At 44.7% G+C, this 25,383-nt stretch overlaps 1 protein-coding gene and 2 long non-coding RNA genes across 3 annotated transcripts in view; all 3 read right to left on the reverse strand.

Moving 5' to 3' along the window:
* The window catches only part of LOC309332719, a 132,756-nt gene extending 108,041 nt beyond the window's left edge, over positions 1–24,715 (reverse strand). The window contains exon 1 of the long non-coding RNA XR_014152304.1: positions 24,113–24,715. This is a non-coding gene — a long non-coding RNA (uncharacterized lncRNA). The remainder of the gene's footprint in view (positions 1–24,112) is intronic.
* On the reverse strand, positions 1,459–5,987 carry LOC309332721. Its single transcript, XR_014152309.1, has 4 exons — positions 5,522–5,987; positions 3,078–5,145; positions 2,807–2,862; positions 1,459–2,713 (listed from the first exon to the last, which is right to left on the reverse strand). It is a non-coding gene; the product is annotated as an uncharacterized lncRNA (long non-coding RNA).
* LOC309332714 (EKC/KEOPS complex subunit LAGE3-like) lies at positions 15,381–18,640 on the reverse strand. The gene is made up of 3 exons (XM_081845850.1): positions 18,526–18,640; positions 17,243–17,371; positions 15,381–15,738 (listed from the first exon to the last, which is right to left on the reverse strand). The coding sequence occupies exons 1-3, from the start codon at positions 18,582–18,584 to the stop codon at positions 15,627–15,629; spliced, it is 300 nt and encodes a 99-aa protein (XP_081701976.1). The 5' UTR covers positions 18,585–18,640; the 3' UTR covers positions 15,381–15,626.
* Positions 24,716–25,383: the final 668 nt, after the last annotated feature.

The raw sequence follows: 25,383 nt of genomic DNA on the forward strand, positions 1-25,383 counted from the left end.
ATAGACTGAACATTTCCAAACTCTTCAGCCTTTTCTCAAAGGAAAAGCACTGTACCCCCTTAATCATTTGGTTGCCCAATTCTAGATGTAAGAGCAATCTGGTTGCCACATTTATCACCCTGTTGATCACCAGGATTGATCTGGCTGATCAGACGGGCAAGGAATGTGTCTGCCATCCCCATCACTGTGCATCCCCCCCCCCCAAGCCACACACTCCATGTAAGAGAATGACCATCCCACACAGAGCAAGAACACCCTCTTCTGCACTTTTTCCAGCTATGCCATATTCGTTTTAGAGATATGGCACCCAAAGCTGTACACAGTATTCCAAATGGGACCACACTATAGAACTGTACAGGGACATTACAATACTGACCGTTTCATTTTCTGTTCTTTTTTCAATAGTCTCCAGCACTAATTCTAGATCACAAAATGAATAAATGAAATAATAGCGGTTCTGATCCTTGTGGGACCCAACTGCTCACTTTCTTTAACTTTTAACATGGCCTTGGCGATTGGAAAAGCCCCAGCACCCAGGAGATCCTCTGAAAGCCCAAGTTGCCCCAACTTTGTGCAAAACAGTTGTAGCCCTGGAGAAGGGAAGGGAAGGGGTCTGACAAAACTTTGCTAAGTAAAGTATCTTTGTCTGCTGAAAAACAAATGTTTAGCCAGCATAAAGGAAAACTTGTCCAACTGTCTCTAGCTTATGTTGGCCTCCCTCTAGACACAACAAGGCTGTGTAAGGTACATAGAGTGGGACAGCGAAAATCTTCAATAGAAAGGCTGCCTGCACTCGTTCCGCTGACTGGGTAAACCCTGACATCCAGATTGAAATTCCATAGAGCAGTTTGGCTCTAACTTTAGCATTAAAAACCTTGAAAGCAGAAGGTATGTGTTGGTTACCTCTTGTTGCAGAAAAGCGCAATATGGCCTGCATAGACAGCTGGCTGGCATTTACCGCCACTGCGCAGTACGAGGAGCACCGGAGCCTGTGATGGAAAGTGATCCCCAAACAGTTGAATCTGAATACCTGCTGGATATGTTTCCCACCAAAAACCCAACTATATATCTTACGAGAATTCCCGAAGACCATTATTTTGCTTTTATTGAAGTTCATGCTCTTTTTCATTCTAGACAAATAGTAGATACAGGCATTTAGCAAACACTTTAAGCCAATTCTAGTTCATGAGAGCACAATCATATCATCTGCATATAGAAGAATGGTAATTTTTGATACGTTTAGTTTACGGTGGACAGTGGACCAACACCAGCACAGTGGACCAACACCAGCTGATGGCATGGCTCCCCAAATCAACACTTCACACTGGACTTCAAGCATCTGGCATTGGAAACTTCACACTGGACTTCAAGCATTGTGTGGCATTGTGTGCCTCCCCATTCTTCCTCCAGACTCTGGGTCCTTGGTTTCCAAATGGGATGGAAAAGTTGCTCCTATCAGAAAAGAGGACTTGGGACCACTGAGCAACAGACCAGTTCTTTTTTTTCTTTAGCCCAGGCAAGATGCTTCTGACATTGTTTCTTGTTCAGGAGTGGCTTGACAAGAAGAATACGACATTTGAAGCCCATCTGCAGGATCCGTCTGTGTGTGGTGGCTCTTGATGCACTAACTCCAGCCTCAGTCCACTCCTTGTGAAAGTCCCCAGCATATTTGAATGGTCTTTTCCTGACAATCCTCTCCAGGCTGTGGTCATCCCTACTGCTTGTGCCCCTTTTTCTTCCACACTTTTCCCTTCCGCATAACTTTCCATTAATGTGCTTTGATACAGTACTTTGGGAACATCCAACTTCTTCCGCAATTACCGTTTGAGGCTTTCCCTCCTTATGGAGGGTCTCAATGATGGCTTTCTGCACAACTGTCAGGTCAGCAGCCTTCCCCATGATTGTGCTTCCTACTGAACTCATTGCAGGTGTTATGGATTGAATAGCTACTGCACCTTTTCACAATATTCTAATTTTCTGAGATTGTTAATTTGGGGTTTTTATCAGCTGTACCCCATAATCATCACAATTATAACAAATAAAGGCTTGACATATCTTACTTTGTATGTCATGAGTCTATCTCCTATATTAGTTTCACCTTTTAAGTTGAATTACTGAAATAAATTAACTTTTCCATGATATTCTAATTTTCCAAGTTTCACCTGTACATATTTTGTTCCCTATGGCAAGGAGTGCTAGGATGGGAAGCATCCATGTAATCCACCTTGTCTTAGACACACACCAGTGATGCATTACAGGAGCACTTTGCGCTTCATTTAGTTCTTAAGGGGGAGAGAGAGATAGATAAAGAGAGAGAGAGAGGTTGCATTGGAAGTAAGCAGGGACACCGCAGGGGCTTGAACCCCGTCCTGGAAACCAGGAGCGCCAACCACCAGCGTCTTTTGCTTTTTTTTGGCCAATGCAACAAGGTGAAAAGCAAAACCTGAGAGAACACTCTGAATACAGAATGTTCTCTCAGGAAAAAAGAAAACCCTTAAGAATTATGAAGTTGCAGACAGAACACAATCAAGGTTTTATCCCTTGCCATTAGCACTAGATGTGTTTACGTCACAGAGTGCCATGTTAACTGCCATTAATTTGCAGGGCAGAACAGAGAGACTGGTTCCAGTCTTCAAACTCTGCCTTTATGCTCACCTTTTTGTTTCTCCCTCCAAAGTGTGAATTCATGGGCCTGGAAGTTCCTTCTGCTGGTCTGTGAAAAGCAATTTGGACTCATTAATTTGTCCCCGGCCCTTTCCCACCAATTCCAGAGAAATGTTTTTGGAACACAGCTCTTCTTACTGACCTGACTTCTGCAAAAAGAGCTGGCTTCACCTGAGTGTGGTGGGCTCTGGGACAGAACTGTGAAGAGATCAAGCGGGGGGGAAATGGAGAAGCCAGCCCAAAAGGATTGGACTGAAAAAGATCACTGAATTGTGGCGTGTGAAGTTCACTTGCCGTTAGTTTCCTGAAGGCTTGCAAAATTCTATTTCTTGTGTCCCTGAGATGCACCTGGAAGAGACTAGGGTCTTGAGCAGCCCTCCCCTCCAGACACAGGAGCAAAAACAGCAGGTTACCTAAAGCAGCGCAGTCAAAATGCACGTGTCTCTCAATCCTGCACTGCAGATGTTCACTTGATGCATCAAGAGCTCAGACACTGCCTCTTATTTGTCAATGGAGCAGATCTGCTTCCGGCACAGGTAGCTCTGTGAGGTCTGTAAAAAAAAGAGCTGGAACAAAACAAGGCTGGCTGTCCCACCCAAAGATGTACCTTATTGTGTGGTGATGGCACAGGAAAGGGCCTCCCCTGCAGTGGTGTCCCAACACAAGAAGTCCCTCCAGGTAGAAGCACGGAGAGCGACTGCATTAGGCTTTCAAGTTCGCAGCTCTTCTGAAAAAGGGATTGAATAACCAACATTGCTCAATACAAGCTCTTTGGAAGATTTAGTCTGCATATTTGATGGATGATTCCATTTAGAGCCTACCTTTTCTCCAACAGGCTCAGGGTGCTTGCATGGTCCCCCTCACTGCGACCTGAAAGAATCTTTGTACAAAGAGTTGCAGGCAGAACACAACAGAGATTTTCCCCTCAGCCAAGCACAAGATACTCACCTAGTTGACCTTCAGCCAGAAGACACACAACTGTATTGCTGCCATAATTACGATGAGCATTTAGAGATTACTTGTTAGTTATTTGTGCCACCACTGATAATTCAAATGTTTTATTAACAGAAGCTACAATTGCAGTTGAAGGTAACCAAGTGAGAGGTTACAGGCAAAGGAAGCAGTTCACTACAGCAGGTTTTAAAATATATTACCTTTGGAACAGAAGTACTGGCGAGGATCTAAAATTTTGTATTTGTTGGAAACCCAGCAACTATCAACCCTATCGTGCAAGTTTTCATTAAAAAGCCAGTAATACCATTTGGGTCAAATTAAATTTCGAATAGTCTCAGCATTTATGGATCATGTTCCCTGCATTCAACAGACATACCGGTACCCCAGGCAAAGAAAATTGGGAGCTACATGCCTCCTTTATCTACAGGATTGAAGGGTACAGACCTATATTCCAAAATGTTTGACAAATGTGGGATATTATGATTTTGTGTGGGCTCACTCTGGTCATTAGTGGAACAATCAGCCACCCCCTTATGTATGAGTAAAAATGGCCAGAGATGCAATTCATAAGATTTCAAATATTTTCTCAGTCATTTAAGCCTTACCATTAGCAGACAACATTTTCTGCCCTTTATGTACAGGAAAAAATGGTCACGGCTCATCCTTCCTAATTGTGAATATGTTTGTGCTTAAACGTTTGCTGGACTTTTTTTGCTTAAAAATGGCTGGCAAAATGGTGAAAACCTCTACTCACTCCAGTGCCTCTACCAGGCCGCACCATTGCCATCAGTAGATTCACCCTCAAAATGCCTTATTTGCTTTTTCACACTGAAATCAGCAAGGCAACTGCTACAGACAAAGGAAGCAGTTTGATGCATCAGCTTTTAAAATGGGTATTCTAAATGGGTATTCTACCTTAGGAACAGAAGTACTGGCGAGGATGCAAAATGCTGGCATGTTTGGAACCTTTTGGATTTATACACATCTGAAGGAACAAAAACGCAACAATATTTTAGTGACCCTCTTCTGCAGTTGCCCAGTAAGTACAATTCGTTTGGCTTCATGTGCCAAATGCCACCACTTTTAAGCAGCTGCTGAAGAGGGTTTGTTATTCTACTCCTTGGAAGCCACAATATACATAAAATTAAGTTCTGCCCACTAGCAAAGGAGCTTATCTATAGTCCACAAGAAGCTATCACAAAATGGCTGCAAAGCATTTTTGTCAACAGGGCAGCCTGAGCTAAAATGTCATTAAATGGAACTATGTTGTCTTCTGCGCCTCTGCTTTGCTCTTTATCACATGCACAGCTTTCTTTCCCCCTGGATCCCCCTACCCTTCTCACTTCTAAGTCTTACCTGTGCTAAAATCTTACCTGCCTTGGTTTTTCCAACTTCTGGAGCGAGGTTCTGGAGCGACTGGTCGCAGACCAGATCCAGGGGCCCTTGGAAGAAGCTGCTTTTCTGGCTCCATTTCCATCAGGGTTTAGGCCTGCTTTTGGCACAGAAACTGCCTTGGTCGCCCTGCACCTCTGGCGAGAGACAAGGGTGACCCCCAGTCAGCTCAGTGCCCCCCAGTGCCTTCCATCAGCTTCGGCTGGTGGCCCAGTTGCGCCCGCCCCTCTCTGGCCAGGGGGAGCCTGACTCCTGCTGTCTCTGCTCTGGGAACCCCTTCTTGGGTCCTTCTTTTGGCTTCGATTTTGTACATTGGATATTTTATGTGAGCCGCCCTTAGACCTTCGGGTCTAGGGCGGCATAGAAATTCAATAAATAATGATAATAAGAACTTCAGCAACAGAAACGCCAAACTTCTTTTTATGAAATGGCTTCTGCTTTTAAAAGAAATGCCTTCTATTTTCTGCAATTATTCTTCACTCTGCTTGAAGCAGACTTCATCTCCACCTACCCTTTCCTCTGCTCCTTTGTACATCCAAAGACTTGTTGCTCGAAAGGGAAATAAACTTGATTTCGCCCCTCACATTCTTTTCTTTGTCTTAGTTTTCCCTTGGCTTTTCTAGCCATCAGGTGTATCTGCTTTTCTTGATTCTCTTTATAATCTTCATCTTGGTGTATTTTAAGATTTTTCAGTTTAATTTTTTCTTGGCTAAGCTTTCTTTTGGGGGCTTTCTCAAAGTCCAGCATCTGTCCAGAATTTACTCTCCCTGTTTTACAGTACTATGATTAATTCTTTGTTGGTCTTCTTATTTTCTTTGTTTCCTTTAAATTTAAAATGTAAATTTAAAATTTTTAGGGAGTTAGTGAATCTATTTATCTTCTGTCTGTCTGTCTGTCTGTCTATCTACAAGCAACATTTAAAACTGCCAACTATGGAGATCACAAGGGAAAATTTGTTGTATCTCTTTTTAAAGTTGTAAATACTGTAACAACTTCACCTCTGACCAGTGAGAGGGCTAAAACCAGTATTATAGCCAGGGACAGTCTCACTCACTAGACTCTGGCTCGCTCCTTCCACCACCTGTTAGTCATAAGGACACATAAAATAGTCCCTTGGCGCATTAATACAGTGGATACAAATGTGTTTGTTTTCAACATGGGATCACTGCGCATGGGTGAGAAAGTAGTGCCGGCCCCACTCTCTAATAACAGGGTTGCTGGGGGGCCATCTTGAATAAAATATGGGGGGCGGGGGGCAGTAAGCCCTGCCCTACATAGTCACATGACACGGCACACACAGTTAAATGGCAATGGCCATCAACTGGGGGGGGGGGTTCCAGCCCCCTTAAATATTTGGGGGGGGGCTTAAGAGGAGTTAGCTCCTAAGCCAGGGTATGTGTCATTCCGGGATCCATGTCTTTGTTTGCTTGGCTATGTGTAGAACCTGCTGTGCCTTTTAATGACATTTCCCCAAGTATCGCACTGATCTGAACATTAAAGATTTTGGTAGACACTGCAGCCTGAGTTTGAATTCTTCTTTGAGTGACAGCCAGGAAACTCTCCTCCACAGTGTGCTTTTTTTGGAGGTTCTCCTTGTGGGAGGGGCCCCAGGGGCCCCAAAATGGATAGCCTATCACTTTAAGAAAATGCTTTAAGAAAATGCTAAGAAACTGTTAAAGCTATATACCTCTAAAACCAGTATTATTGCCAGGGACAGTCAGCGGCGGAGGAAGCTGCTTGGGTGCCTGGGGAGCAAGCTGCCCATAGGGGCAGGTGAGGGAGGGGCAAGGTGTCCATCATAGGGGGAGGACGACGGTGGGGTGAGGCATCCATAGGGGCAGGGCACACCGTGGGGCCCCCAGAGTCTGCCTGCCTCCTCCCACTCAGTCGCCCTACAGTTGGGGGGGGGAGGCAGTGGGCGGACCGTTGGGGCAGCGCAGAGTCTTGGGCACACGGCAGGCCCCGTGGTGAGTGCTGCCCGGCATTTTGTCACCCCCCGCAGTGGGGACACCCGGGGCAGCCCCACACCTATAGCACCGCCCTTCCTCCGCCCCTGGTTGCAGGTGGTGTGGCCGGGGGTTCAGGGGAGAACAGCCCCCCAATCAAGTACAGTGGTACCTCGGGTTAAGAACTTAATTCATTCCGGAGGTCTGTTCTTAACCTGAAACTGTTAACCTGAAGCACCACTTTAGCTAATGGGGCCTCCTGCTGCTGCTGCCACCACACAATTTCTGTTCTCATCCTGAGCTAAAGTTCTTAACCTGAGGTAATATATCTGGGGTAGCGGAGTCTGTAACGTGAAGCGTATGCAACCTGAAGCATATGTAACCCGAGGTACTGAGGCATCTAATCATAAGCCTGCATTTTTATCAAAGCTTCTATATATTTCAATCAAGGCTTGTATTTAAAAATGAGCTTAAAAAAAGGATTTTCAAATGTTTCATGCCAGGCAAAAGACCAGCTGCCTAAAAGAACCTTGGCAAGATGTTTTTCCTCCTAAGACAAGAAGGGCCCCATTGATTTATAGTAGAAAAACAATTCTCAAAGTCATAAAAAGGGAGAATTACATATGCTGCCCCAAGGCTGAGAAAACACCATTAGGAATGGGGAAGATAATACCAATGTGCCTCCCAGTAAAATGAGCCAGATCTTCTTTCTAAGGTTAAAAGGCCAGGAGCAATGGGGAGAAACATTTAGCTGGAAAGAGAGCATTTTTGGGGAAGTCTCTTCTAAAGCTGTTTCTTAAACTGAGAGAGTTAAAAAAAGGTTAAAATGTGTTAAATGTTGGAAAGGCAACTGGCTTGGCAGAAGAAGCAGCTTCTTCCTATTTTATTTTGAGGCTGGAGAGGAGGGGGAAAGGGGGAGGTGCAAACTGAAGAGGCTTTTTTTAAAAGCTGTGTTTTATTGAGTTCCTTCCTTTTCACTTTGAGAAGCTTTATTCTTTTAAGAGGCTACCTATGATAAATGTATGAAATATATTAGCTTAAATATATTGGCTTAAATGTAATTATGCAAAGGATTTAAGGAATGCTAGATTCTTATTTCATATGGTTGTAAGAGTTGTATTTATCCTGAAATTAAGTCAGCCACCAGCCCCCCCCCCCTGCCAGACAGAAGACGCCATCCGGGCAGTCTTGATATATGGTTGTCAGGCATTTTGTTTAGAAACATTAAATGAAGGAAATCTTTCAATGTTGATGTGAAACTCAAGATCCTTGACATCTGTTGAACATAAAAATGTAAGATTAAACATCTGTTTTAGAAGGCAATAGGGCAAGAAGGGCAAGAGGTGAGCTGGTAATTAAGATTCCATGTAAGATATATTATTACTTATATGTCATATATATAGCTCTTTGTCTCCCTTATAAGGGCAAGGAAGTGGGTGTATCTTTTGTGGGTGTATCTTTTGTGATTGGCTCTAGCAAACAGCCAATAGGAATTTCAACCAGGCTGATTGGACAGAGGCAGCCACAGGAGGAGCAAAGGGGGCTGGATTAAGGGAATATAAGTGCTGGCCAGAATGGCAGGAGGCCAGGCCAGAGCTTGGTAACCACGTACCACTGAGCCTCTTATTTATTTGTCTGACAAATAAATTACTATTTTAATTTCTCTATTGCTGCGTTGAATATTTCATTCCAGCTAAGCGTTAACCACAAGCAGGGTGCTACATTTTATGGTGCGCCGTGACTCGGATAAGTGGTCTGCTGGAACGCAGCCCCTTCGCCCTACTGGGCAGGGTACAAGAGAGAGGACAACTGCTTACCCAAAGCGCGCACTGGTAAATTTTTCCAGGGGGAACGCAGAAGACTCGTCTGTCTGATACCCTGCTCACTGGCGGCGACGGACCGGGGGAAACAGGGAACCAACCAAGGGTAAGTGCACAAAGGGATTTTTGGCCCTCCAATTAATTAGGAGGAAGAGAAGTCTTGATCAAACTTCTGCGTCTCAGTAAGGGGAAACTGAGTACGCTAGGTGGTTGGGTACATCAGATGGTGATCTGGTGTAGGGAAAGGGAAGGATTGGGAGGTAGAGTGTGGTGAAGTATCCAGCGCATTGTATGTGTGAGAAAGTACAGAGCAATCTGTAGCTGACCTGAGTGTGGAGTGGGCAGTACTTCGGTTCCTAGTAAGGCGACTTCACTAGGCAAGGAAACCCACGAAGCGCGTCTGTGAGTGACTGAGTGGATACTTCACAGGGCCATACAATGGGAGTTGGGGGTTCAAAGGGGGAAAATACACCTCTTGAGTGTATGTTAAATAATTTTAAGAAAGCCTTCTCAGGGGCATATGGAGTCAAAATGACGCCAGAGCGCTTGAGAACGTTATGTGAACTAGAATGGCCAAAACAAAATACTGGATGGCCATCTCAGGGAACCTTTGATATAAATTTAGTAAGCAAACTTTGGACTGATATCGCCAAAGAAACTGGAGGGTGCCCAGAACAATTTCCATATATAGATTCCTGGCTGAGCACATTAAATAAAAATCCTCCATGGATAAGGGAATGCAAAGTCAAACGATGCAAATTATTGGCTGTAAAAGCCGAAGCTAGGAAAGGAATCTTGCCAAATAAACTCAAACCCATTTTTGAGGGGCCAGAGGAAGAGGTGCTTCCACCTCCACCCTATGCTCCACATCGAAGGGAGCTTAATCCAAACACTCCACCAGTTGTAACCCCAAGGCAAGAAACTGGAATGAATAATGGGAGTGGAGTCACAGAGCTTGATTCCTTGATAGATTATGATAAATATCTTCAGGAGGCATTGGAGTTCTATAATAAAGCCCAAGCAGAAGTGGTTATTCCACCTGTGACTCCTAATAGACCTCCATCTACAGTCTCCTTTAGTGGAACAACTGATTGCCCACCCCAAACCCCTGTACATCCAAGTCCCAGAGAAATGTTACAGAAGTTACAGGGAGACCTTGCTCGGTCAGCAAGCAATACAGCCAGGCGTATAAAGCTGCTAAAAGAACGCCTTGCGACAGATACCATCCCCTATGATTTGAGGCCCCTAGAGCAAAGTGAAGAGAAAGATCACGTAGTAGCCCCTCTTAGAAGAGTATTTGATGCACTTGAGGAGCCTGCGCTGGTTAATGGGCAACCCGGACCACGGCCACCTCGAACTTCGACCCTGCAATATATTCCATTCACAACTACAGATCTGATGAATTGGAAAACACACACCCCATCTTTTGCAGAAAAACCTCAGGCTATGATGGACTTGGTGACTTCAATAGTAAATACTCATAGTCCTACTTGGACAGATTGCCGCCAGCTCCTGAATACTCTGTTCACCACTGAGGAAAGGAGAGACATAATTGAAAAGGCACAGATATATTTGCGTGAGCAGGCCAGAGCGGGAAATATTTATAATATTGACCGTCATCTCCAAGATAACTTTCCCTTGGAAGATCCTAATTGGGATCCAAACAATGCAATTCACCTGGCCAGACTTACCACCTACCGCCAGACACTTGTGCAAGGTATTCGCAGGGCATGCCAGAAGCCCACTAATATGTCTAAAGTCTCAGAAGGGTAGATGTGTTACCCATAACACTGTTTCGTGTTCGGTGTGCACCCACAAAAAGACTTAAGTTGTCACCTTTTGAGCTCCTGTATGGGAGACCGCCCTCCTTTGTTCAGGATATTCCAGCTGACCTTAAACAAATAGGAGACCATGTGACACAGGAACAAGTGCAATCTCTCTCCCGTGTTTTTGTTTCTCTTAACAGGTGGGCCCTCGAGCGCACGCCGTGCAGCATTGCCGAGCCGATTCATCAGTTCCAGGCTGGCGATAGCGTATGGGTGAAAGAGTGGAAACGCGATCCACTTGCACCTAAGTGGCGTGGACCTTACACCGTCTTGCTCTCTACTCCAACAGCGGTGAAGGTAGCTGAGGTGACCCCCTGGATTCATCACTCTCGTTTGAAGAAGTCTGAAGGCAGTTGGACGTGCAAAGGTGACCCCTCTAATCCTTTAAAACTAACTCTCTCCAAAAACCCCTGTATCTAGCCCTACCGGGAACGGGCTAGGTCACGGGCAACATTTGACGACCGGCCTGCTGCAGCCACAACCTGGAAGCTGGCTGACCTGCGCACGCCTGAAGCTTGAGGAGCGTCTGAACCAGCGACTGTGAACGGAAAGATTCTCTAATACAATTGATTGACTGCCCCCCCCTTGTGGAACAATTATCAGAGATATTACTCATTGGGGATCCTCGGGATATATGTTTTGGTCTTGGTGGTTCCCCATTTCTGTCACTGGGGGAATTATATTGGGGCTAATAATTATTTGCTATCATAATAAGGTAATCTTTTGTGGAAGGAATGCATATACTAGACAGCAACATGATTTTATTAATCCTGATCCCTTGGGAAGGGGAAGGGTCCTTGAATCTGACCAAATTGGCTAAATATGGATTCAGCCATGACCACAATATGTGGGTAGGTTTAGCTGAAATGGTAGCTAATGTTGCAAATAGGACCAATTGCCTTGTTTGCTCTCTTGGGCCAGATGATTCAGAGGGAGGTATGCCGTTATTACCGATACCATTAGATGCTATTGGTATGGTAAGCGAAATGCCACACCAAACTGAAATACAGAATTTCCCCGGATGGAACTCAACTAAACCATTACGAGTTATACCTGTACAAGGGGAATTCTGTGTACATAAATCATCAGATGCAGCTGATTCTCCCATGATAGGCTCTTCTCATTGTCACTATACTTGGGATTATAAGAAGAATAGTCATACCTGGGCACACGGTACTACCTATCGAACTCGGAATGCCTTGCCCTGTGCACCTCCTTTTATTCACGCATGGAAAGTGGTGTGGAACATAACTGTGACAGAAGAAGGCAATCTAACATACTGCACTGTGAACTCTCTACCCCTTTTGGTATTTCGCCTTCTGTATTCCCCGTACCAAAAACCTCAGACCCGATGGTTGTGGTGGATATGTGGAGAATGGGCATACAAGAAACTCCCTTCCAAATGGAGTGGGACTTGTTTCTTGGGTTGGGTATTACCACCAATGTGGATTATGCCCACTAGTTCGGCCAGGCGAACACGAAGGAATGCTGATATTTCTCATATAGCAGGAGGAAGTACCCAAAGTTGGAGCGGTACTGATGATTGGCCGCCAGAGCGCATTATAGCCTATTATGATCCTGCCTCCTGGAATCCTGGTGAGCTCATACAAGGGGCACGGGATCCTATTTATAATCTAAACAGAATAATTCGATTGCAAGCAGTAGTGGAACTTGTAACCAATGCAACGGCCCAGAGTTTGAGACTTATTGCACAACAGTTGGATGAAAGTAGAGCCGCCATTTTGCAGCTGAAAATGGGAATGGATTATGTACTTGCCAGGCAGGGAGGCCTATGTGGAGTCTTGAACTTGACAGGGAATGCCTGTTGCTTTAACATTTCTGATAATGGTGAGGCAATCCGTGTGTTGGCCACAAAGATGGAGAATATAGCACATGTCCCAGTACAAACATGGGAAGGATGGGATATGGGATGGCTCACCAATTGGTTACCTAATGTCACAGGACTCAAAGGGATACTATTGTCTTGCTTGTTTTTCTTGACAGTAGTAGTATTGGTTTTATGTATGATGCCATGTATCATTTCATGTTTTAGAAGTACAATTAGCAAGATGGTTTCAAATGAAACTCTACCTCATATCATGGCCCTATACAGAGCTTTACCTCAGGAATATGATGAAGGTCAAGCTATCAAGGACACTTGGGATGAAGGTCCTTGAGCTTGAAAGGGGGGAATGAGGCATCTAATCATAAGCCTGCATTTTTATCAAAGCTTCTATATATTTCAATCAAGGCTTGTATTTAAAAATGAGCTTAAAAAAAGGATTTTCAAATGTTTCATGCCAGGCAAAAGACCAGCTGCCTAAAAGAACCTTGGCAAGATGTTTTTCCTCCTAAGACAAGAAGGGCCCCATTGATTTATAGTAGAAAAACAATTCTCAAAGTCATAAAAAGGGAGAATTACATATGCTGCCCCAAGGCTGAGAAAACACCATTAGGAATGGGGAAGATAATACCAATGTGCCTCCCAGTAAAATGAGCCAGATCTTCTTTCTAAGGTTAAAAGGCCAGGAGCAATGGGGAGAAACATTTAGCTGGAAAGAGAGCATTTTTGGGGAAGTCTCTTCTAAAGCTGTTTCTTAAACAGAGAGAGTTAAAAAAAGGTTAAAATGTGTTAAATGTTGGAAAGGCAACTGGCTTGGCAGAAGAAGCAGCTTCTTCCTATTTTATTTTGAGGCTGGAGAGGAGGGGGAAAGGGGGAGGTGCAAACTGAAGAGGCTTTTTTTAAAAGCTGTGTTTTATTGAGTTCCTTCCTTTTCACTTTGAGAAGCTTTATTCTTTTAAGAGGCTACCTATGATAAATGTATGAAATATATTAGCTTAAATATATTGGCTTAAATGTAATTATGCAAAGGATTTAAGGAATGCTAGATTCTTATTTCATATGGTTGTAAGAGTTGTATTTATCCTGAAATTAAGTCAGCCACCAGCCCCCCCCCCCCCCCCCGCCAGACAGAAGACGCCATCCGGGCAGTCTTGATATATGGTTGTCAGGCATTTTGTTTAGAAACATTAAATGAAGGAAATCTTTCAATGTTGATGTGAAACTCAAGATCCTTGACATCTGTTGAACATAAAAATGTAAGATTAAACATCTGTTTTAGAAGGCAATAGGGCAAGAAGGGCAAGAGGTGAGCTGGTAATTAAGATTCCATGTAAGATATATTATTACTTATATGTCATATATATAGCTCTTTGTCTCCCTTATAAGGGCAAGGAAGTGGGTGTATCTTTTGTGGGTGTATCTTTTGTGATTGGCTCTAGCAAACAGCCAATAGGAATTTCAACCAGGCTGATTGGACAGAGGCAGCCACAGGAGGAGCAAAGGGGGCTGGATTAAGGGAATATAAGTGCTGGCCAGAATGGCAGGAGGCCAGGCCAGAGCTTGGTAACCACGTACCACTGAGCCTCTTATTTATTTGTCTGACAAATAAATTACTATTTTAATTTCTCTATTGCTGCGTTGAATATTTCATTCCAGCTAAGCGTTAACCACAAGCAGGGTGCTACAGTACCACTGTAAATAAAAATATTTAACTGACCAATTGTGTTGCAGGTGACTCAATTCTGCCCCTCCCCGGTTGCCGTGTGTCCTCTTTTTCCAAGACACATCCTCTTTTTCAGGGGTAACATTTTTAAAATTTACCATAATGTCTCTGGCTATAGTTTCTGGATGAGTCCCAGACAAGACTGGTGATTGAAGACTTGCTTTCCCCTTCTCTTCCCCTGCCCCCCTGAGCAATATATCACGGCTTCTATAGCCTACATATAGTAGGAGTATTTAAAATGAGAATCTTCAGTGTCCTCTTTTTTGCTCTTCGAAATATGGCAACCCTAATTCCCCCCCCCAAAAAAATAAATAAATCCTGGCTACACCCATGGCAGGTGGTTATAGCGACAGTGCCAATTTGTTGATATAATCAATGGTAATCAATGGTAAAAGTCCAGTCTGTGGTGTCCATTCACAGGTGTAACTTATTGCTGGGCATTGCAGTGATCTGGTGATGAATATTTGTGTGTGTACCAGCCCTGAAAGCAAACCACAAAACTAAGTACATTTTTATGCTCTAGTAATTTCTGAAACGGTCTTCAAGGATCGCCCCACTTACAGCGCATGGCAGTAATCCCACTCTGGAGCTTACCAGAGCATGGATAACTGGGCAAGACTATCCTGGTTCAGGATCAGCAATGACTGGCGAGAAGCGCTCTTGGGTCTTTTTACACAAGCACAAACCCAGGTTTCAGCACGTGTGCCTTCAAGAGGGAGCTGCAAGCTACAAGTGTAGCTTATGACAAATGCCAAACAGAAATCCAACAGGTGAAGCTTTCACCAGAATGCAAAGGTGGTGACCGAGGTGCGGGAGTTTTGCTTGCTGTTTAAAAATAGGAGCCTACCAAAAAGAAAGAAAAAAGGCAAATCTTGCTATATAAATAGGACTTCAAGGCCATGCCATCCGTTTTGGCTCCTCTGCCACTTGGCCCCCTCCTCTTCCTCACTGCCAGCTATTAGCTGCTTTCCCCCTGGTGGCAAAAGAGACAGAGAGATGCAGCAATGGGGATGGGGAACTTGTGTCTCTCCAGATGCTGCAAGGACTACAACTCCCATTATCCCTGACCCTCGGCCATGCTGGATGGTGCTTAAGAGAACTGGAGTCAGGAACACCTGGAGAAACACTCTGATTAAGATTTTGCTTGTGTTTGTGTAATTGATTAATCAATATGGTGAGCCAGCTCAAATATATTTAATCAGTTAACACATGCAGACTAAAATGGATAGTTTATTAGAGAGCCAGATTCTATGTACTTTGTCTTATATCAAGGCAGTCCCAGGCTTGCCTGCTTCTCAGCACCCAAAATCTATCAATGTCCAAGAGTATGTCCAGAACACAAAGCGACATCTTGGCTCTAAAGATGGCATGTTCAGTGCCTCCTCTGACATCAGTAGCCCATGGGCAAGTCCAGAGTCCAGCCAAGATTATTGGGAAGCTTCCTGTTGCAACCATCTTTCAAGCCACAGGAGGCCCAAACAGGTCCATAGTTTCCACCACCAGGCAGAGATGCTCCAGGAAGGAGCTGATGGACACACGCAGAATCCGGGCTTCATCCGCTCTCCATCGACTGGAAAAATATATATATATATATATATATTGTGCAGACTGGAACATAAAACGTCAACACTTGCACTACACTTAACAGTCCAATGAACCTGCCACTCCTTTTGCCAATATCCTCATTCTATTCCGGTCCTTCAGCTTCCCTTTTACTCTTGGCAGACACTGGGCAACTGGTCCAATAGATTTGGATGCCAGAAAATATACTGTTTCACTTAATTATTATTATAGCACTACCAGAATGCAAAGTACAGAACAGAGAGGAAGGGAGGAATTATTCTTATTATCCTCCTCCTCCATATAGTATCATCAGCTTGTATAGCACTTTACAGAAAATACGAGGGGTAGATCTCTGCCCTGACAGGCTTACAGTTTAAAATTTGGTACAACAGAGGAAGGAGAGGGACGTGGGGGCAGGCAAAGGAGGCAATGATTTGACTGACAAGTGCTGAGGTTTAGTTAGAGGCCTGGCTGTTGCCTCTAACTAAATCTCCTGGTAGATGGCTGCGTTGACCCTGGCCTTAATGAAGCACAGTGGACCAACACCAGCTGATGACATAGCTCCCCAAATCAACACAGACTGTGGAAACTTCACACTGGACTTCATTCTTCCATTTTCCCATTCTTCCTCCAGACTCTGGGTCCTTGGTTTCCCAAGGGATGAGCATCATGTTATGGGAGTGGTGTGAGAGATGAGTGATTTTGGCAGCTAAGTCAGCAAGGGGAGACAACAGAAGCTCGGGGTGAAGAAGGGCCCCAGCTCAGTGGGAGAGCAGCCACTTTGCATGCAGATGGTCAATCCCTGGCAGGTCTGGGAGCTACGCCTGTCTGTCCTCCTGAAAAACTGCAGATGGTCCTGTGCTAAATGGATGAGAGGCAGATTCCTCCGTCCCCAGGAAGTTGTCCTGTGTGCAGAAGCACAAGGATCCAAACACAGGTCTTGCTCAGCACACCACTTTATTTTACTTGCACCTCACTCTGCCTCCAAGTAATGCTCAAAACAGCCCTGCAGGGTGGGTCAGGCCAAGAAACAGACTCATTCAAAAGGGTTCAGCTCCAAGGGCCTCCTGGCAGTTCCCTCCTGTGAGAAATGAGGTTACAGAGATCCAGGCAGAGGGCCTCCTCGGTGGTGGCACCCGCCCTGTGGAACATCCTCCCATCAGATGTCAAGGAGATCAATAACTATACAACTTTTAGAAGACATCTAAAAGCAGCCCTGTATAGGGAAGTTTTAAATGTTTTATGTTTTTATATTTATTGGAAGCTGCCCAGAGTGGCTGGGGCAACCTGGTCACATGGGCGGGGTACAAATAATAAAACTGTTGTTGTTGTTTAAACCCTGGTTCAAGTCCAACATGCCATCCATTATGGCGCCACCTTGTCTCTCATCCTCCGGCAGCTTGTGCAGGAGACCTTCCTGCAGGCTGCACAGGGGACTCAGGGCCCACCATCTGCCCCGACTGTCGCCACACCTTGCCTCTTGTAGAAGGGGGCGCCTGGCCAATACTCACACATGCAAGATGTCCTCCGTCACATCCAGTTCCTTGCTGATCCCTTCTTTGCGGGGCTCAGGGTCAGGGGCCAGGGAGCCCAGCGCAATCTGGGCCAATGATGATGATGGGAAAGGAATCCTCAGCTCACTGATGTTGGGGGTAGCGATAAGGAGCATAAAACATACAAGAAAATCCCCCCCACAGGCCCACACAGCCTACCTTTCCAACAAGAGACACTCTCTCTTATTCAAAGTCACCTTTGTATTCTTAAGTTTAATATTTCTAGGAGCTTCTAGTCCCTGGTTTTTGACTGTGGAACTCTGACACGGATTAGGATCTCTGCTTATCCATGACTGTGGATGGGAGAAAACTCAAGACCAATGTTCAAATTGCAGGGTGGAGGGCAGAGGGGGCCATTTTTGTGCCGATCTCTTTCGCTTCCTATTTTTAGAGGGGGGGTTGCCTCAGGGAAGCAGGGAAGATGTGTTATAACTAGAACAGGAGGGGGCATGTGGATTTCATTCAAGGCCTTCCTACCTCTTTCCCTCCACCCCACTCAGTCACCATTCTGTCCTATTTGCAGTTGTTAGTGGTCAAAAAGCATTAAAGGGCAACTATCCCCATTTCTCTCCCCAAAGAATCCTGGGCACTGCAGCTTACCCCTCACAAAGCTACAAAGTGCCCGTAATACTTTGCGGGTGAAACCCTTGCAACCCACCACCTTGATTTCCCAGCAGCTCTGGAAATGCAACTTAGCACACGCGCAATTCATTCAAATGCATGTGGTGGGTCTGCGCTTAGAGTCCCTTCAGCAGGACCCTGGCAAGTGAGCAGGGCCTCCGGCCCCCGGCCCCCCCCCTCCCAGCAAGAGTGCCCAACCTGCCGGATCCTAATCGCACTTTTAATTTAAATCCCGTTTCGATCTGCAACCGGGGAAACCCATTTCTACCGCCTTTGCCCCTCCTGCCCGTTTCCTGAGCGGCGCCTTGACGCAGCAGCGAGTCCCGCGGCGCCCAGCGGAGCTTCCTCCAGGCAGGATGAGGCCCCACCGGGGCAGCCGGGGCCTGATCCCCCCTCCCCTCGCTCTCGCCCGCGATCCCGGCGCTGTCCTCCCCCCAACCTAGTCCGGGAAACTACTGCCCCCCCCTTCCCGGAAAGGAGGCCCCAGCAGGAATGCCCGCCCCTCTTGGAAACAAGGAAGGGGGGGACCGCGACGCCTCCCTCCAAGGGACCCAGGCGTCCGAGAGCCCAGCCCGCCCCCTCCTCCGCGGGCGCAATGCTGCTGCTTTTCCGCCGGATACAAGGCGAGGCCTGGCCGGGACACAGCGCTCCCTCCGGCCGCCGCCGCCGCTCCTTCCATCGCCGCCGCCGCCGCCTCCTCCCCCCGGGGGTGGATCCCAGGGAGCGGCCGGCCCACGTGGGGGGATCCTTCGGAATCCACCAGCTTTAGCTGTAGCAGCGCCGGGCAATAGGCTCTTATGAATATTATTGGGAAATATACCCAATGTGTGGAGGGTTGGGGTTTGCTTTTGTTTTTAATGTATTTTGTTGGTTTTTTCCGCAGAAGAGCAATAAACACAAAAGCAAAACTCGGGAGCATAGCTTGCCAATCGGCAGTCACTTTTGGTATAAAGTACAGCAATCCCGCGATTTAAGTGCATTTAATTTGCACGCTTTCAGCTTTCTACGCTCATCAGTTGTTGTTGTTTAATAAAAGGGTTTGAAAGGATCTGGGGGGAAAGACTTTGGCAATCTGGCACACCATTCCACCCAGTGTGTTTTGACTACACGCGATTTTGGCTTTAGGCGTGATTCCCAGAATGCAAGCCCCTGGTAAGTTGCGGGCTTTCTGGTCCACATAATCAGAGCCGGCCCACCGAGGAGGCAGGGCAAAGGACCCGCTTCAGGCGGCAAAAAGCAAGAGGCAGCGCTCTGCCCATCCCTTCTGCCACCTTGTGGAAGGCTCCCTCTGGCTGAGCTGGGCAAAGGGGGAGTCCTCCTTTTTTCTTTTTTAATTTTTTTTATTCAAAATTATAACAAGACATATTATCCAAAAACATAGCATCCTTGTCCGTCCCCCCCCCATTTTTCCTCCCTCCCCCCTCCCACACAAAATCCACCCACCCACCCCTGACTTCCCTCAGTTCCAGTCTTTGGTTTCTCTAAGAATGCTGTTTTCTGCATGTTACAAAATTGTATAGATCCTCAAACTATTTAGCTGATTATTATCAATAAAAAGTTTGTAAATGTTTATTCAAAACCAGCCAAGGAGTCCAGTTCGCTTTGTTGTGTCTTCAAATATTTTGTAAAGGGTTCCCATTCATCCTTAAAGTCACAGTTATCCTTGTCCCGTAGCTTATATGTCAGTTTTGCCAATTCTGCATAGTCCATCAATTTTTCTTGCCATGATTCTTTAGTTGGGGTTTCTTCAGTCTTCCATCCTTATGCTACCAGAACTCTCGCAGCCGTTGTCGCATACATGAAGATGTTTTTCAACTTTTTTGGCAGGTCTTTCCCTACAATCCCCAACAAAAATACCTCGGGTTTTTTAACAAATGTTAAATGGAAAATTTTCTTCAATTCGTTGTATATCATTTCCCAAAAAAATTTAATTACCGTACCTTACAATCCCACCACATATGATAAAACGCCCCCTCCTTTTCCTTACACTTCCAACATATATTTGAACTAGCTTTGTACATTTTCCCTAACTGCACTGGTGTTGTGTACCATCTGTACATCATCTTCATGTAATTCTCCTTCAGTAGGGAACAATCTGTAAATTTTAAGTCGGTTTTCCATAATTTTTCCCAATCATCCATCATAATGTTGTGACCTACATCTTGTGCCCATTTAATCATAACTGATTTTACCTCTTCATCTTTCGTCTCCCATTCTAATAGTATGCTGTATGCGGCCTTCAGTAGTTTCACTTTCCCTTCCATCACTTCCGTTTGAAACCTAGATCTAGTATAACTAAATCCTTTCTTGCTGTCTTCTTTATGTGTTTCATATAGTTGTCAATAATGCAACCAACTCTGAAAGTGGTCTTTGATCTCATCATAATCTCTTAATTTCCATTTTCCAACATGTTCCTTTAATAAATCAGCATATGTGAGCCATTTTCCTTTCTTTCCAAGTGGTTTGAGCAGTAATGCTTCATGTGGTGAGAGCCACCACGGGGTCTTTTGTTCCAATAAGTCTTTGTATCTCTCCCATACTCTCATTAGTGATTTCCTGATTATATGGTTGTAAAAACTTCTATGAACCTTCCCTTTCCTGTACCATAAGTATGTGTGCCAGCCAAATCTGTTGTCAAGTCCTTCTAGTTCTAATGCCTCTTGCTTATCCAATCTCATCCAGTCCCTGATCCATACCAAACAAGCAGATTCATAATACAATTTAAGGTCTGGGAGGGCAAACTCGCCTCTATCTTTTACATCTGTAAATATTTTATGTTTTATCCTTGGCTCCCCCCCCCCCCCCGATAAATCTTGAAATCTCTTTCTGCCATTTTTTAAAGCATTCATCTTTCAGGATGACTGGTATTGATTGAAAAAGAAATAGCATTTTTGGCAACACATTCATTTTAATCGCCAATATTTTTCCTAACATTGAGAGATTCATTCTGCTACATATTTCTAAATTTCTTTTTACCTCAAGCCAAATTATTTCAGTTATTTTTAAATAGGTTTATATTTCTTGATGTTAAGCAAATCCCTAAATATTTAACATTTTTATGGACTTCAATCTCAATGTTTTGTTCTAATTCCTTCATGTTTTTAACTAATAATTTAGTTTTATTCCTATTTAGCTTAAATCCTGCCACTACCCCAAAATTCTGAATTTTTTCTATTACTTTAGGGAGTAAAGTTTTAGGTTCTTCCACTGTTATCACTAGGTCATCTGCATACACTTTTAACTTGAATTCACTTTTCCCAGTTTTTACACCTGTAATCTGGGAGTCTTCCAGTGTGCGGCGGGAGCAGGGGTCACATAATGGTAATTAATTTGTTGCTGATTTTAGATCTCTGCATAGTGAAACGGGTTGCAGCAAGAAAACTACTGTCCTCTGTCAGGGGAGAAATCTGAGACACAAGAAAATGAGATGGAACTTTGGTCCCATTCACCCTATACTGTACAGTGGTACCTCAGGTTACAGACACTTCAGGTTACAGACTCCGCTAAACCAGAAATAGTGCTTCAGGTTAAGAACTTTGCTTCAGGATGAGAACAGAAATCGTGCTCCGGCAGCGCGGTAGCAGCAGGAGGCCCCATTAGCTAAAGTAGTGCTTCAGGTTGAGAACAGTTTCAGGTTAATTACGGACCTTTAGAACGAATTAAGTACGAATTAAGTACTTAATCTGAGGTACCACTGTACATTTAAAACACATGGCTTCCCCAGAGGATTCTGGAAACAGTAGTTTCTTAAATGTGCTGAGCATTGTAGCTCTGTGAGGGGTAAAGTATAGTTCCTACGATTCTGGATGTGTGGGTGGGACCATGTGCTTTAAATGTGCTTTGCATCTATGCCTTGGCTGTGACCTTTCACACATGCTTGATTTTCTGAGAAAGCTGTAAAAACAAAACAGGTTTATGAGTACTGCTGTAGATTTATGGTGAACATGATGGTTTATAGAATCATGTATAACATTCCAAGTTGGTCTCTGGCCAGGCCAGAGCACTTCTGTGGCATGTAACCAGGCCCAGAACATTGGTACCAAATGAGTGTCACATTTAGTGTCATATGCACTTCATTCTAATGCAGTAATATTAGAATTTTCCCAAAGGGGAATTACACACACTAAAATAAATATTGGAAGAGGAATTGTGAGTCATTGCTGCTTCCATTCCCCAATATACAGTGTGTGTGTGTGTGGTGTGTTTGTAGGAATTCTCACTGCAGGGGAAGGTGTGCTGTTCCCTTCAGCAACATACTGCCCTGAAGAAAGAAAGAAATTTCCACAAACTAATGTGGGAAACATTGCAAAATGCAATTCTGGCCCTCCTGAAGATCTGGGTGGATAGTTCTTCTAATGCCTGGGTATCCCTGACTTGCAGTGGCTCTGGAAGGATCTTTCTTAGCAGCCCTGTCTGGAAATGCCTGGGACCCCACCTCCTGCATGCAAAGCATGCACTCTGAAACGGAGCTATAGCCCTACCCCAACGTGCACTTACTAGGGAGTAAGTCTTTGGAAGCACTCCGACTTCCTTCAAAGTAAACTTACTTAGGGTCAAACTGCATTCCTCATGATCAGGAGAAAACAAAAGGGCCTGACAATGTTGCATCCCTAGATAACCCCAACTGCAGAAATTGGACACGTCTTTGCTTAGAGTGGCCAATGACACTTGGCCAAAGGAATGGACACCAATTTGCATATGCTGTGTGTAAATGCACATATAAAAATATTAGTAGTTTGTATCCTACTAAGTCATAGTCACTAGAACCACTGACTTAGCTGAATACTGTATATATTACCCTGAGTATGAATGATGTATTGGGTCACCCTATAATTCTACAGGGGAATATTATACATCTCACTGCAGTGGGGAAGACTGTGGCCTAGGTGGTTGTGCTTAGTCTGCTGCCAAAGTGCTATCTGTTGATGGGCAACTTCAGTGTCCCTGCTCTTCCTTCTGTATCTTTCAGCCAGACCTGGAATGCCCGGCCATTCAAAGAGAGGACACCTTCATACAGAGAACTGTCACCTGCCCACATCTTAAGCCTCTGACAGCCCTGAAAATTGATGACTGTCTTCTGTAAAATAGGACACCTGAGCATCTTATATTTGCTTTTCCTCTTCTGCTAATGAGTGAATGTCAAGCCATTTCCTCTTTTGTCCCGGCCTTTTCCACATTCTGAATAATCTAAATAGGATCCGTTTGTTTGCTTATTTAGGTTACTTTCTAAACAATGCAAAATTAAGAGTCAGTCTTTTATATATTTACACTATATTTAAAAGAATTAAGTATTTTGTTCTCTATGGCAAGGAGTGCTAGGATGGGAAGCATCCATGTAATTCACCTTGTCTTAGACACACACCAGTGATGCATCAGAGGAGCACTTTGCTTCATTTAGTTCTTAAGGGGGAGAGATAGATAAAGAGAGAGAGAGAGAGAGGTTGCATTGGAAGTAAGCAGGGACACCGCAGGGGCTTGAACCCCGTCCTGGAAACCAGGAGCGCCAACCACCAGCGTCTTTTGCTTTTTTTTGGCCAATGCAACAAGGTGAAAAGCAAAACCTGAGAGAACACTCTGAATACAGAATGTTCTCTCAGGAAAAAAGAAAACCCTTAAGAATTATGAAGTTGCAGACAGAACACAATCGAGGTTTTATCCCTTGCCATTAACAAGGGATATTCACCTAGATGTGTTTAAGTCACAGAGTGCCATGCTGACTGCCATTCATTTGCAGGGCACAACAGAGAGGCTGGTTCCAGTCTTCAAACTCTGCCTTTATGCTCACCTTTTTGTTTGTCCCTCCGAAATGTGAATTCGTGGGCCTAGAAGTTCTTTCTGCTGGTCTGTGAAAAGCAATCTGGACTCATTAATTTGTCCCCGGCCCTTTCCCCCCAATTCCAGAGAAATTTTTTGGGAACACAGTTCTTCTTACTGACCTGACTTCTGCAGGAAGAGCTGGCTTCACCTGAGTGTGCTGGGCTCTTGACAGAACTGTGAAGAGATCAAGCAGGGGGAAATGGAGAAGCCAGCACTAAAGGATTGTACTGAAAAAGATCACTGAATTGTGGAGTGTGAAGTTCACTTGCCGTTAAGTTTCCTGAAGGCTTGCAAAATTCTATTTCTTGCGTCCCTGAGAATGCACCTGGAAGAGACTAGGGTCTTCAGCAGCCCTCCCCTCCAGACACAGGAGCAAAAACAGCCGGTTACCTAAAGCAGCGCAGTCAAGACGCAGGTATCTCTCAATCCTGCACTGCAGATGTTCACTTGATGTATCAAGAGCTCTGACACTTCCTTTTGTCAATGGAGCAGATCTGCTTCCGGCACAGGTAGCTCTGCGAGGCCTGTAAAAATAAGAGCTGGAACAAAACAAGGATGGCTGTCCCACCCAAAGATGTACCTTATTGTGTGGTGATGGCACAGGAAAGGGCCTCCCCTGCAGTGGTGTCCCAACGCAAGAAGTCCCTCCAGGTAGAAGCACGGAGAGCGACTGCATTAGGCTTCCGAGTTCGCAGCTCTTCTGAAACAGAGATTGAATAACCAACATTGCTCAATACAAGCTCTTTGGAATATTTAGTCTGCATATTTGATGTATGATTCCATTTAGAGCCTACCTTTTCTCCAACAGGCTCAGGGTGCTTGAATGGTCCCCCTCACTGCGACCTGAAAGAATCTTTGTACAAAGAGTTGCAGGCAGAACACAACAGAGATTTTCTCCTCAGCCAAGCACAAGATACTCACCTAGTTGACCTTCAGCCAGAAGACACACAACTGTATTGCTGCCATAATTACAGTGGAGCATTTAGAGATCACTTGTTACAGGGTTACAGGCAAAGTAAGCAGTTTGCTACAGCAGGTTTTTAAATATATTACCTTTGGAACAGATGAACTGTCGAGGATCCAAAATTTAGTATTTGTCGGAAATCCAGCAACTTTCAACCCTATCATGCAAGTTTTCACCAAAAAGTCAGCAATACAATTTGGGTCAAATTAAATTTCTAATAAAGTCGCAGCATTTATGGATATGTTCCCTGCATTAAACAATCATACATGTACCCCAGGCAAAGAAAATTGGGAGCTACATGCCTCCTTTATCTACAGGATTGAAGGGTACAAACCTCTATTCCAAAACATTTCACAAATGTGGGTTATTATGATTTTGTGTGGCCCTCTCCGGTCATTAGTGGAACAATCAGCCACCCCCTTATGTATGAGTAAAAATGGCCAGAGAGTCAGGATTCATAAGATTTCAAATATTTTCTCAGTCATTTCAGCCTTACCATTAGCAGAAAAAAAAAATCTGCCCTTTATGTACAGGAAAAAATGGTCACGGCTCATCCTTCCTAATTGTGAATATGTTTGTGCTTAAATGTTTGCTGGACTTTTTTTGCTTAAAAATGGCTGGCAAAATGGTGAAAACCTCTACTCACTCCAATGCCTCTACCAGGCCGCCTCTCCCATTGCCACCAGTAGATTCCCCC

The sequence above is a fragment of the Podarcis erhardii genome (genome assembly GCF_964252035.2).
Source record: "Podarcis erhardii genome assembly, chromosome: 17".
NCBI lineage: Eukaryota > Metazoa > Chordata > Lepidosauria > Squamata > Lacertidae > Podarcis > Podarcis erhardii.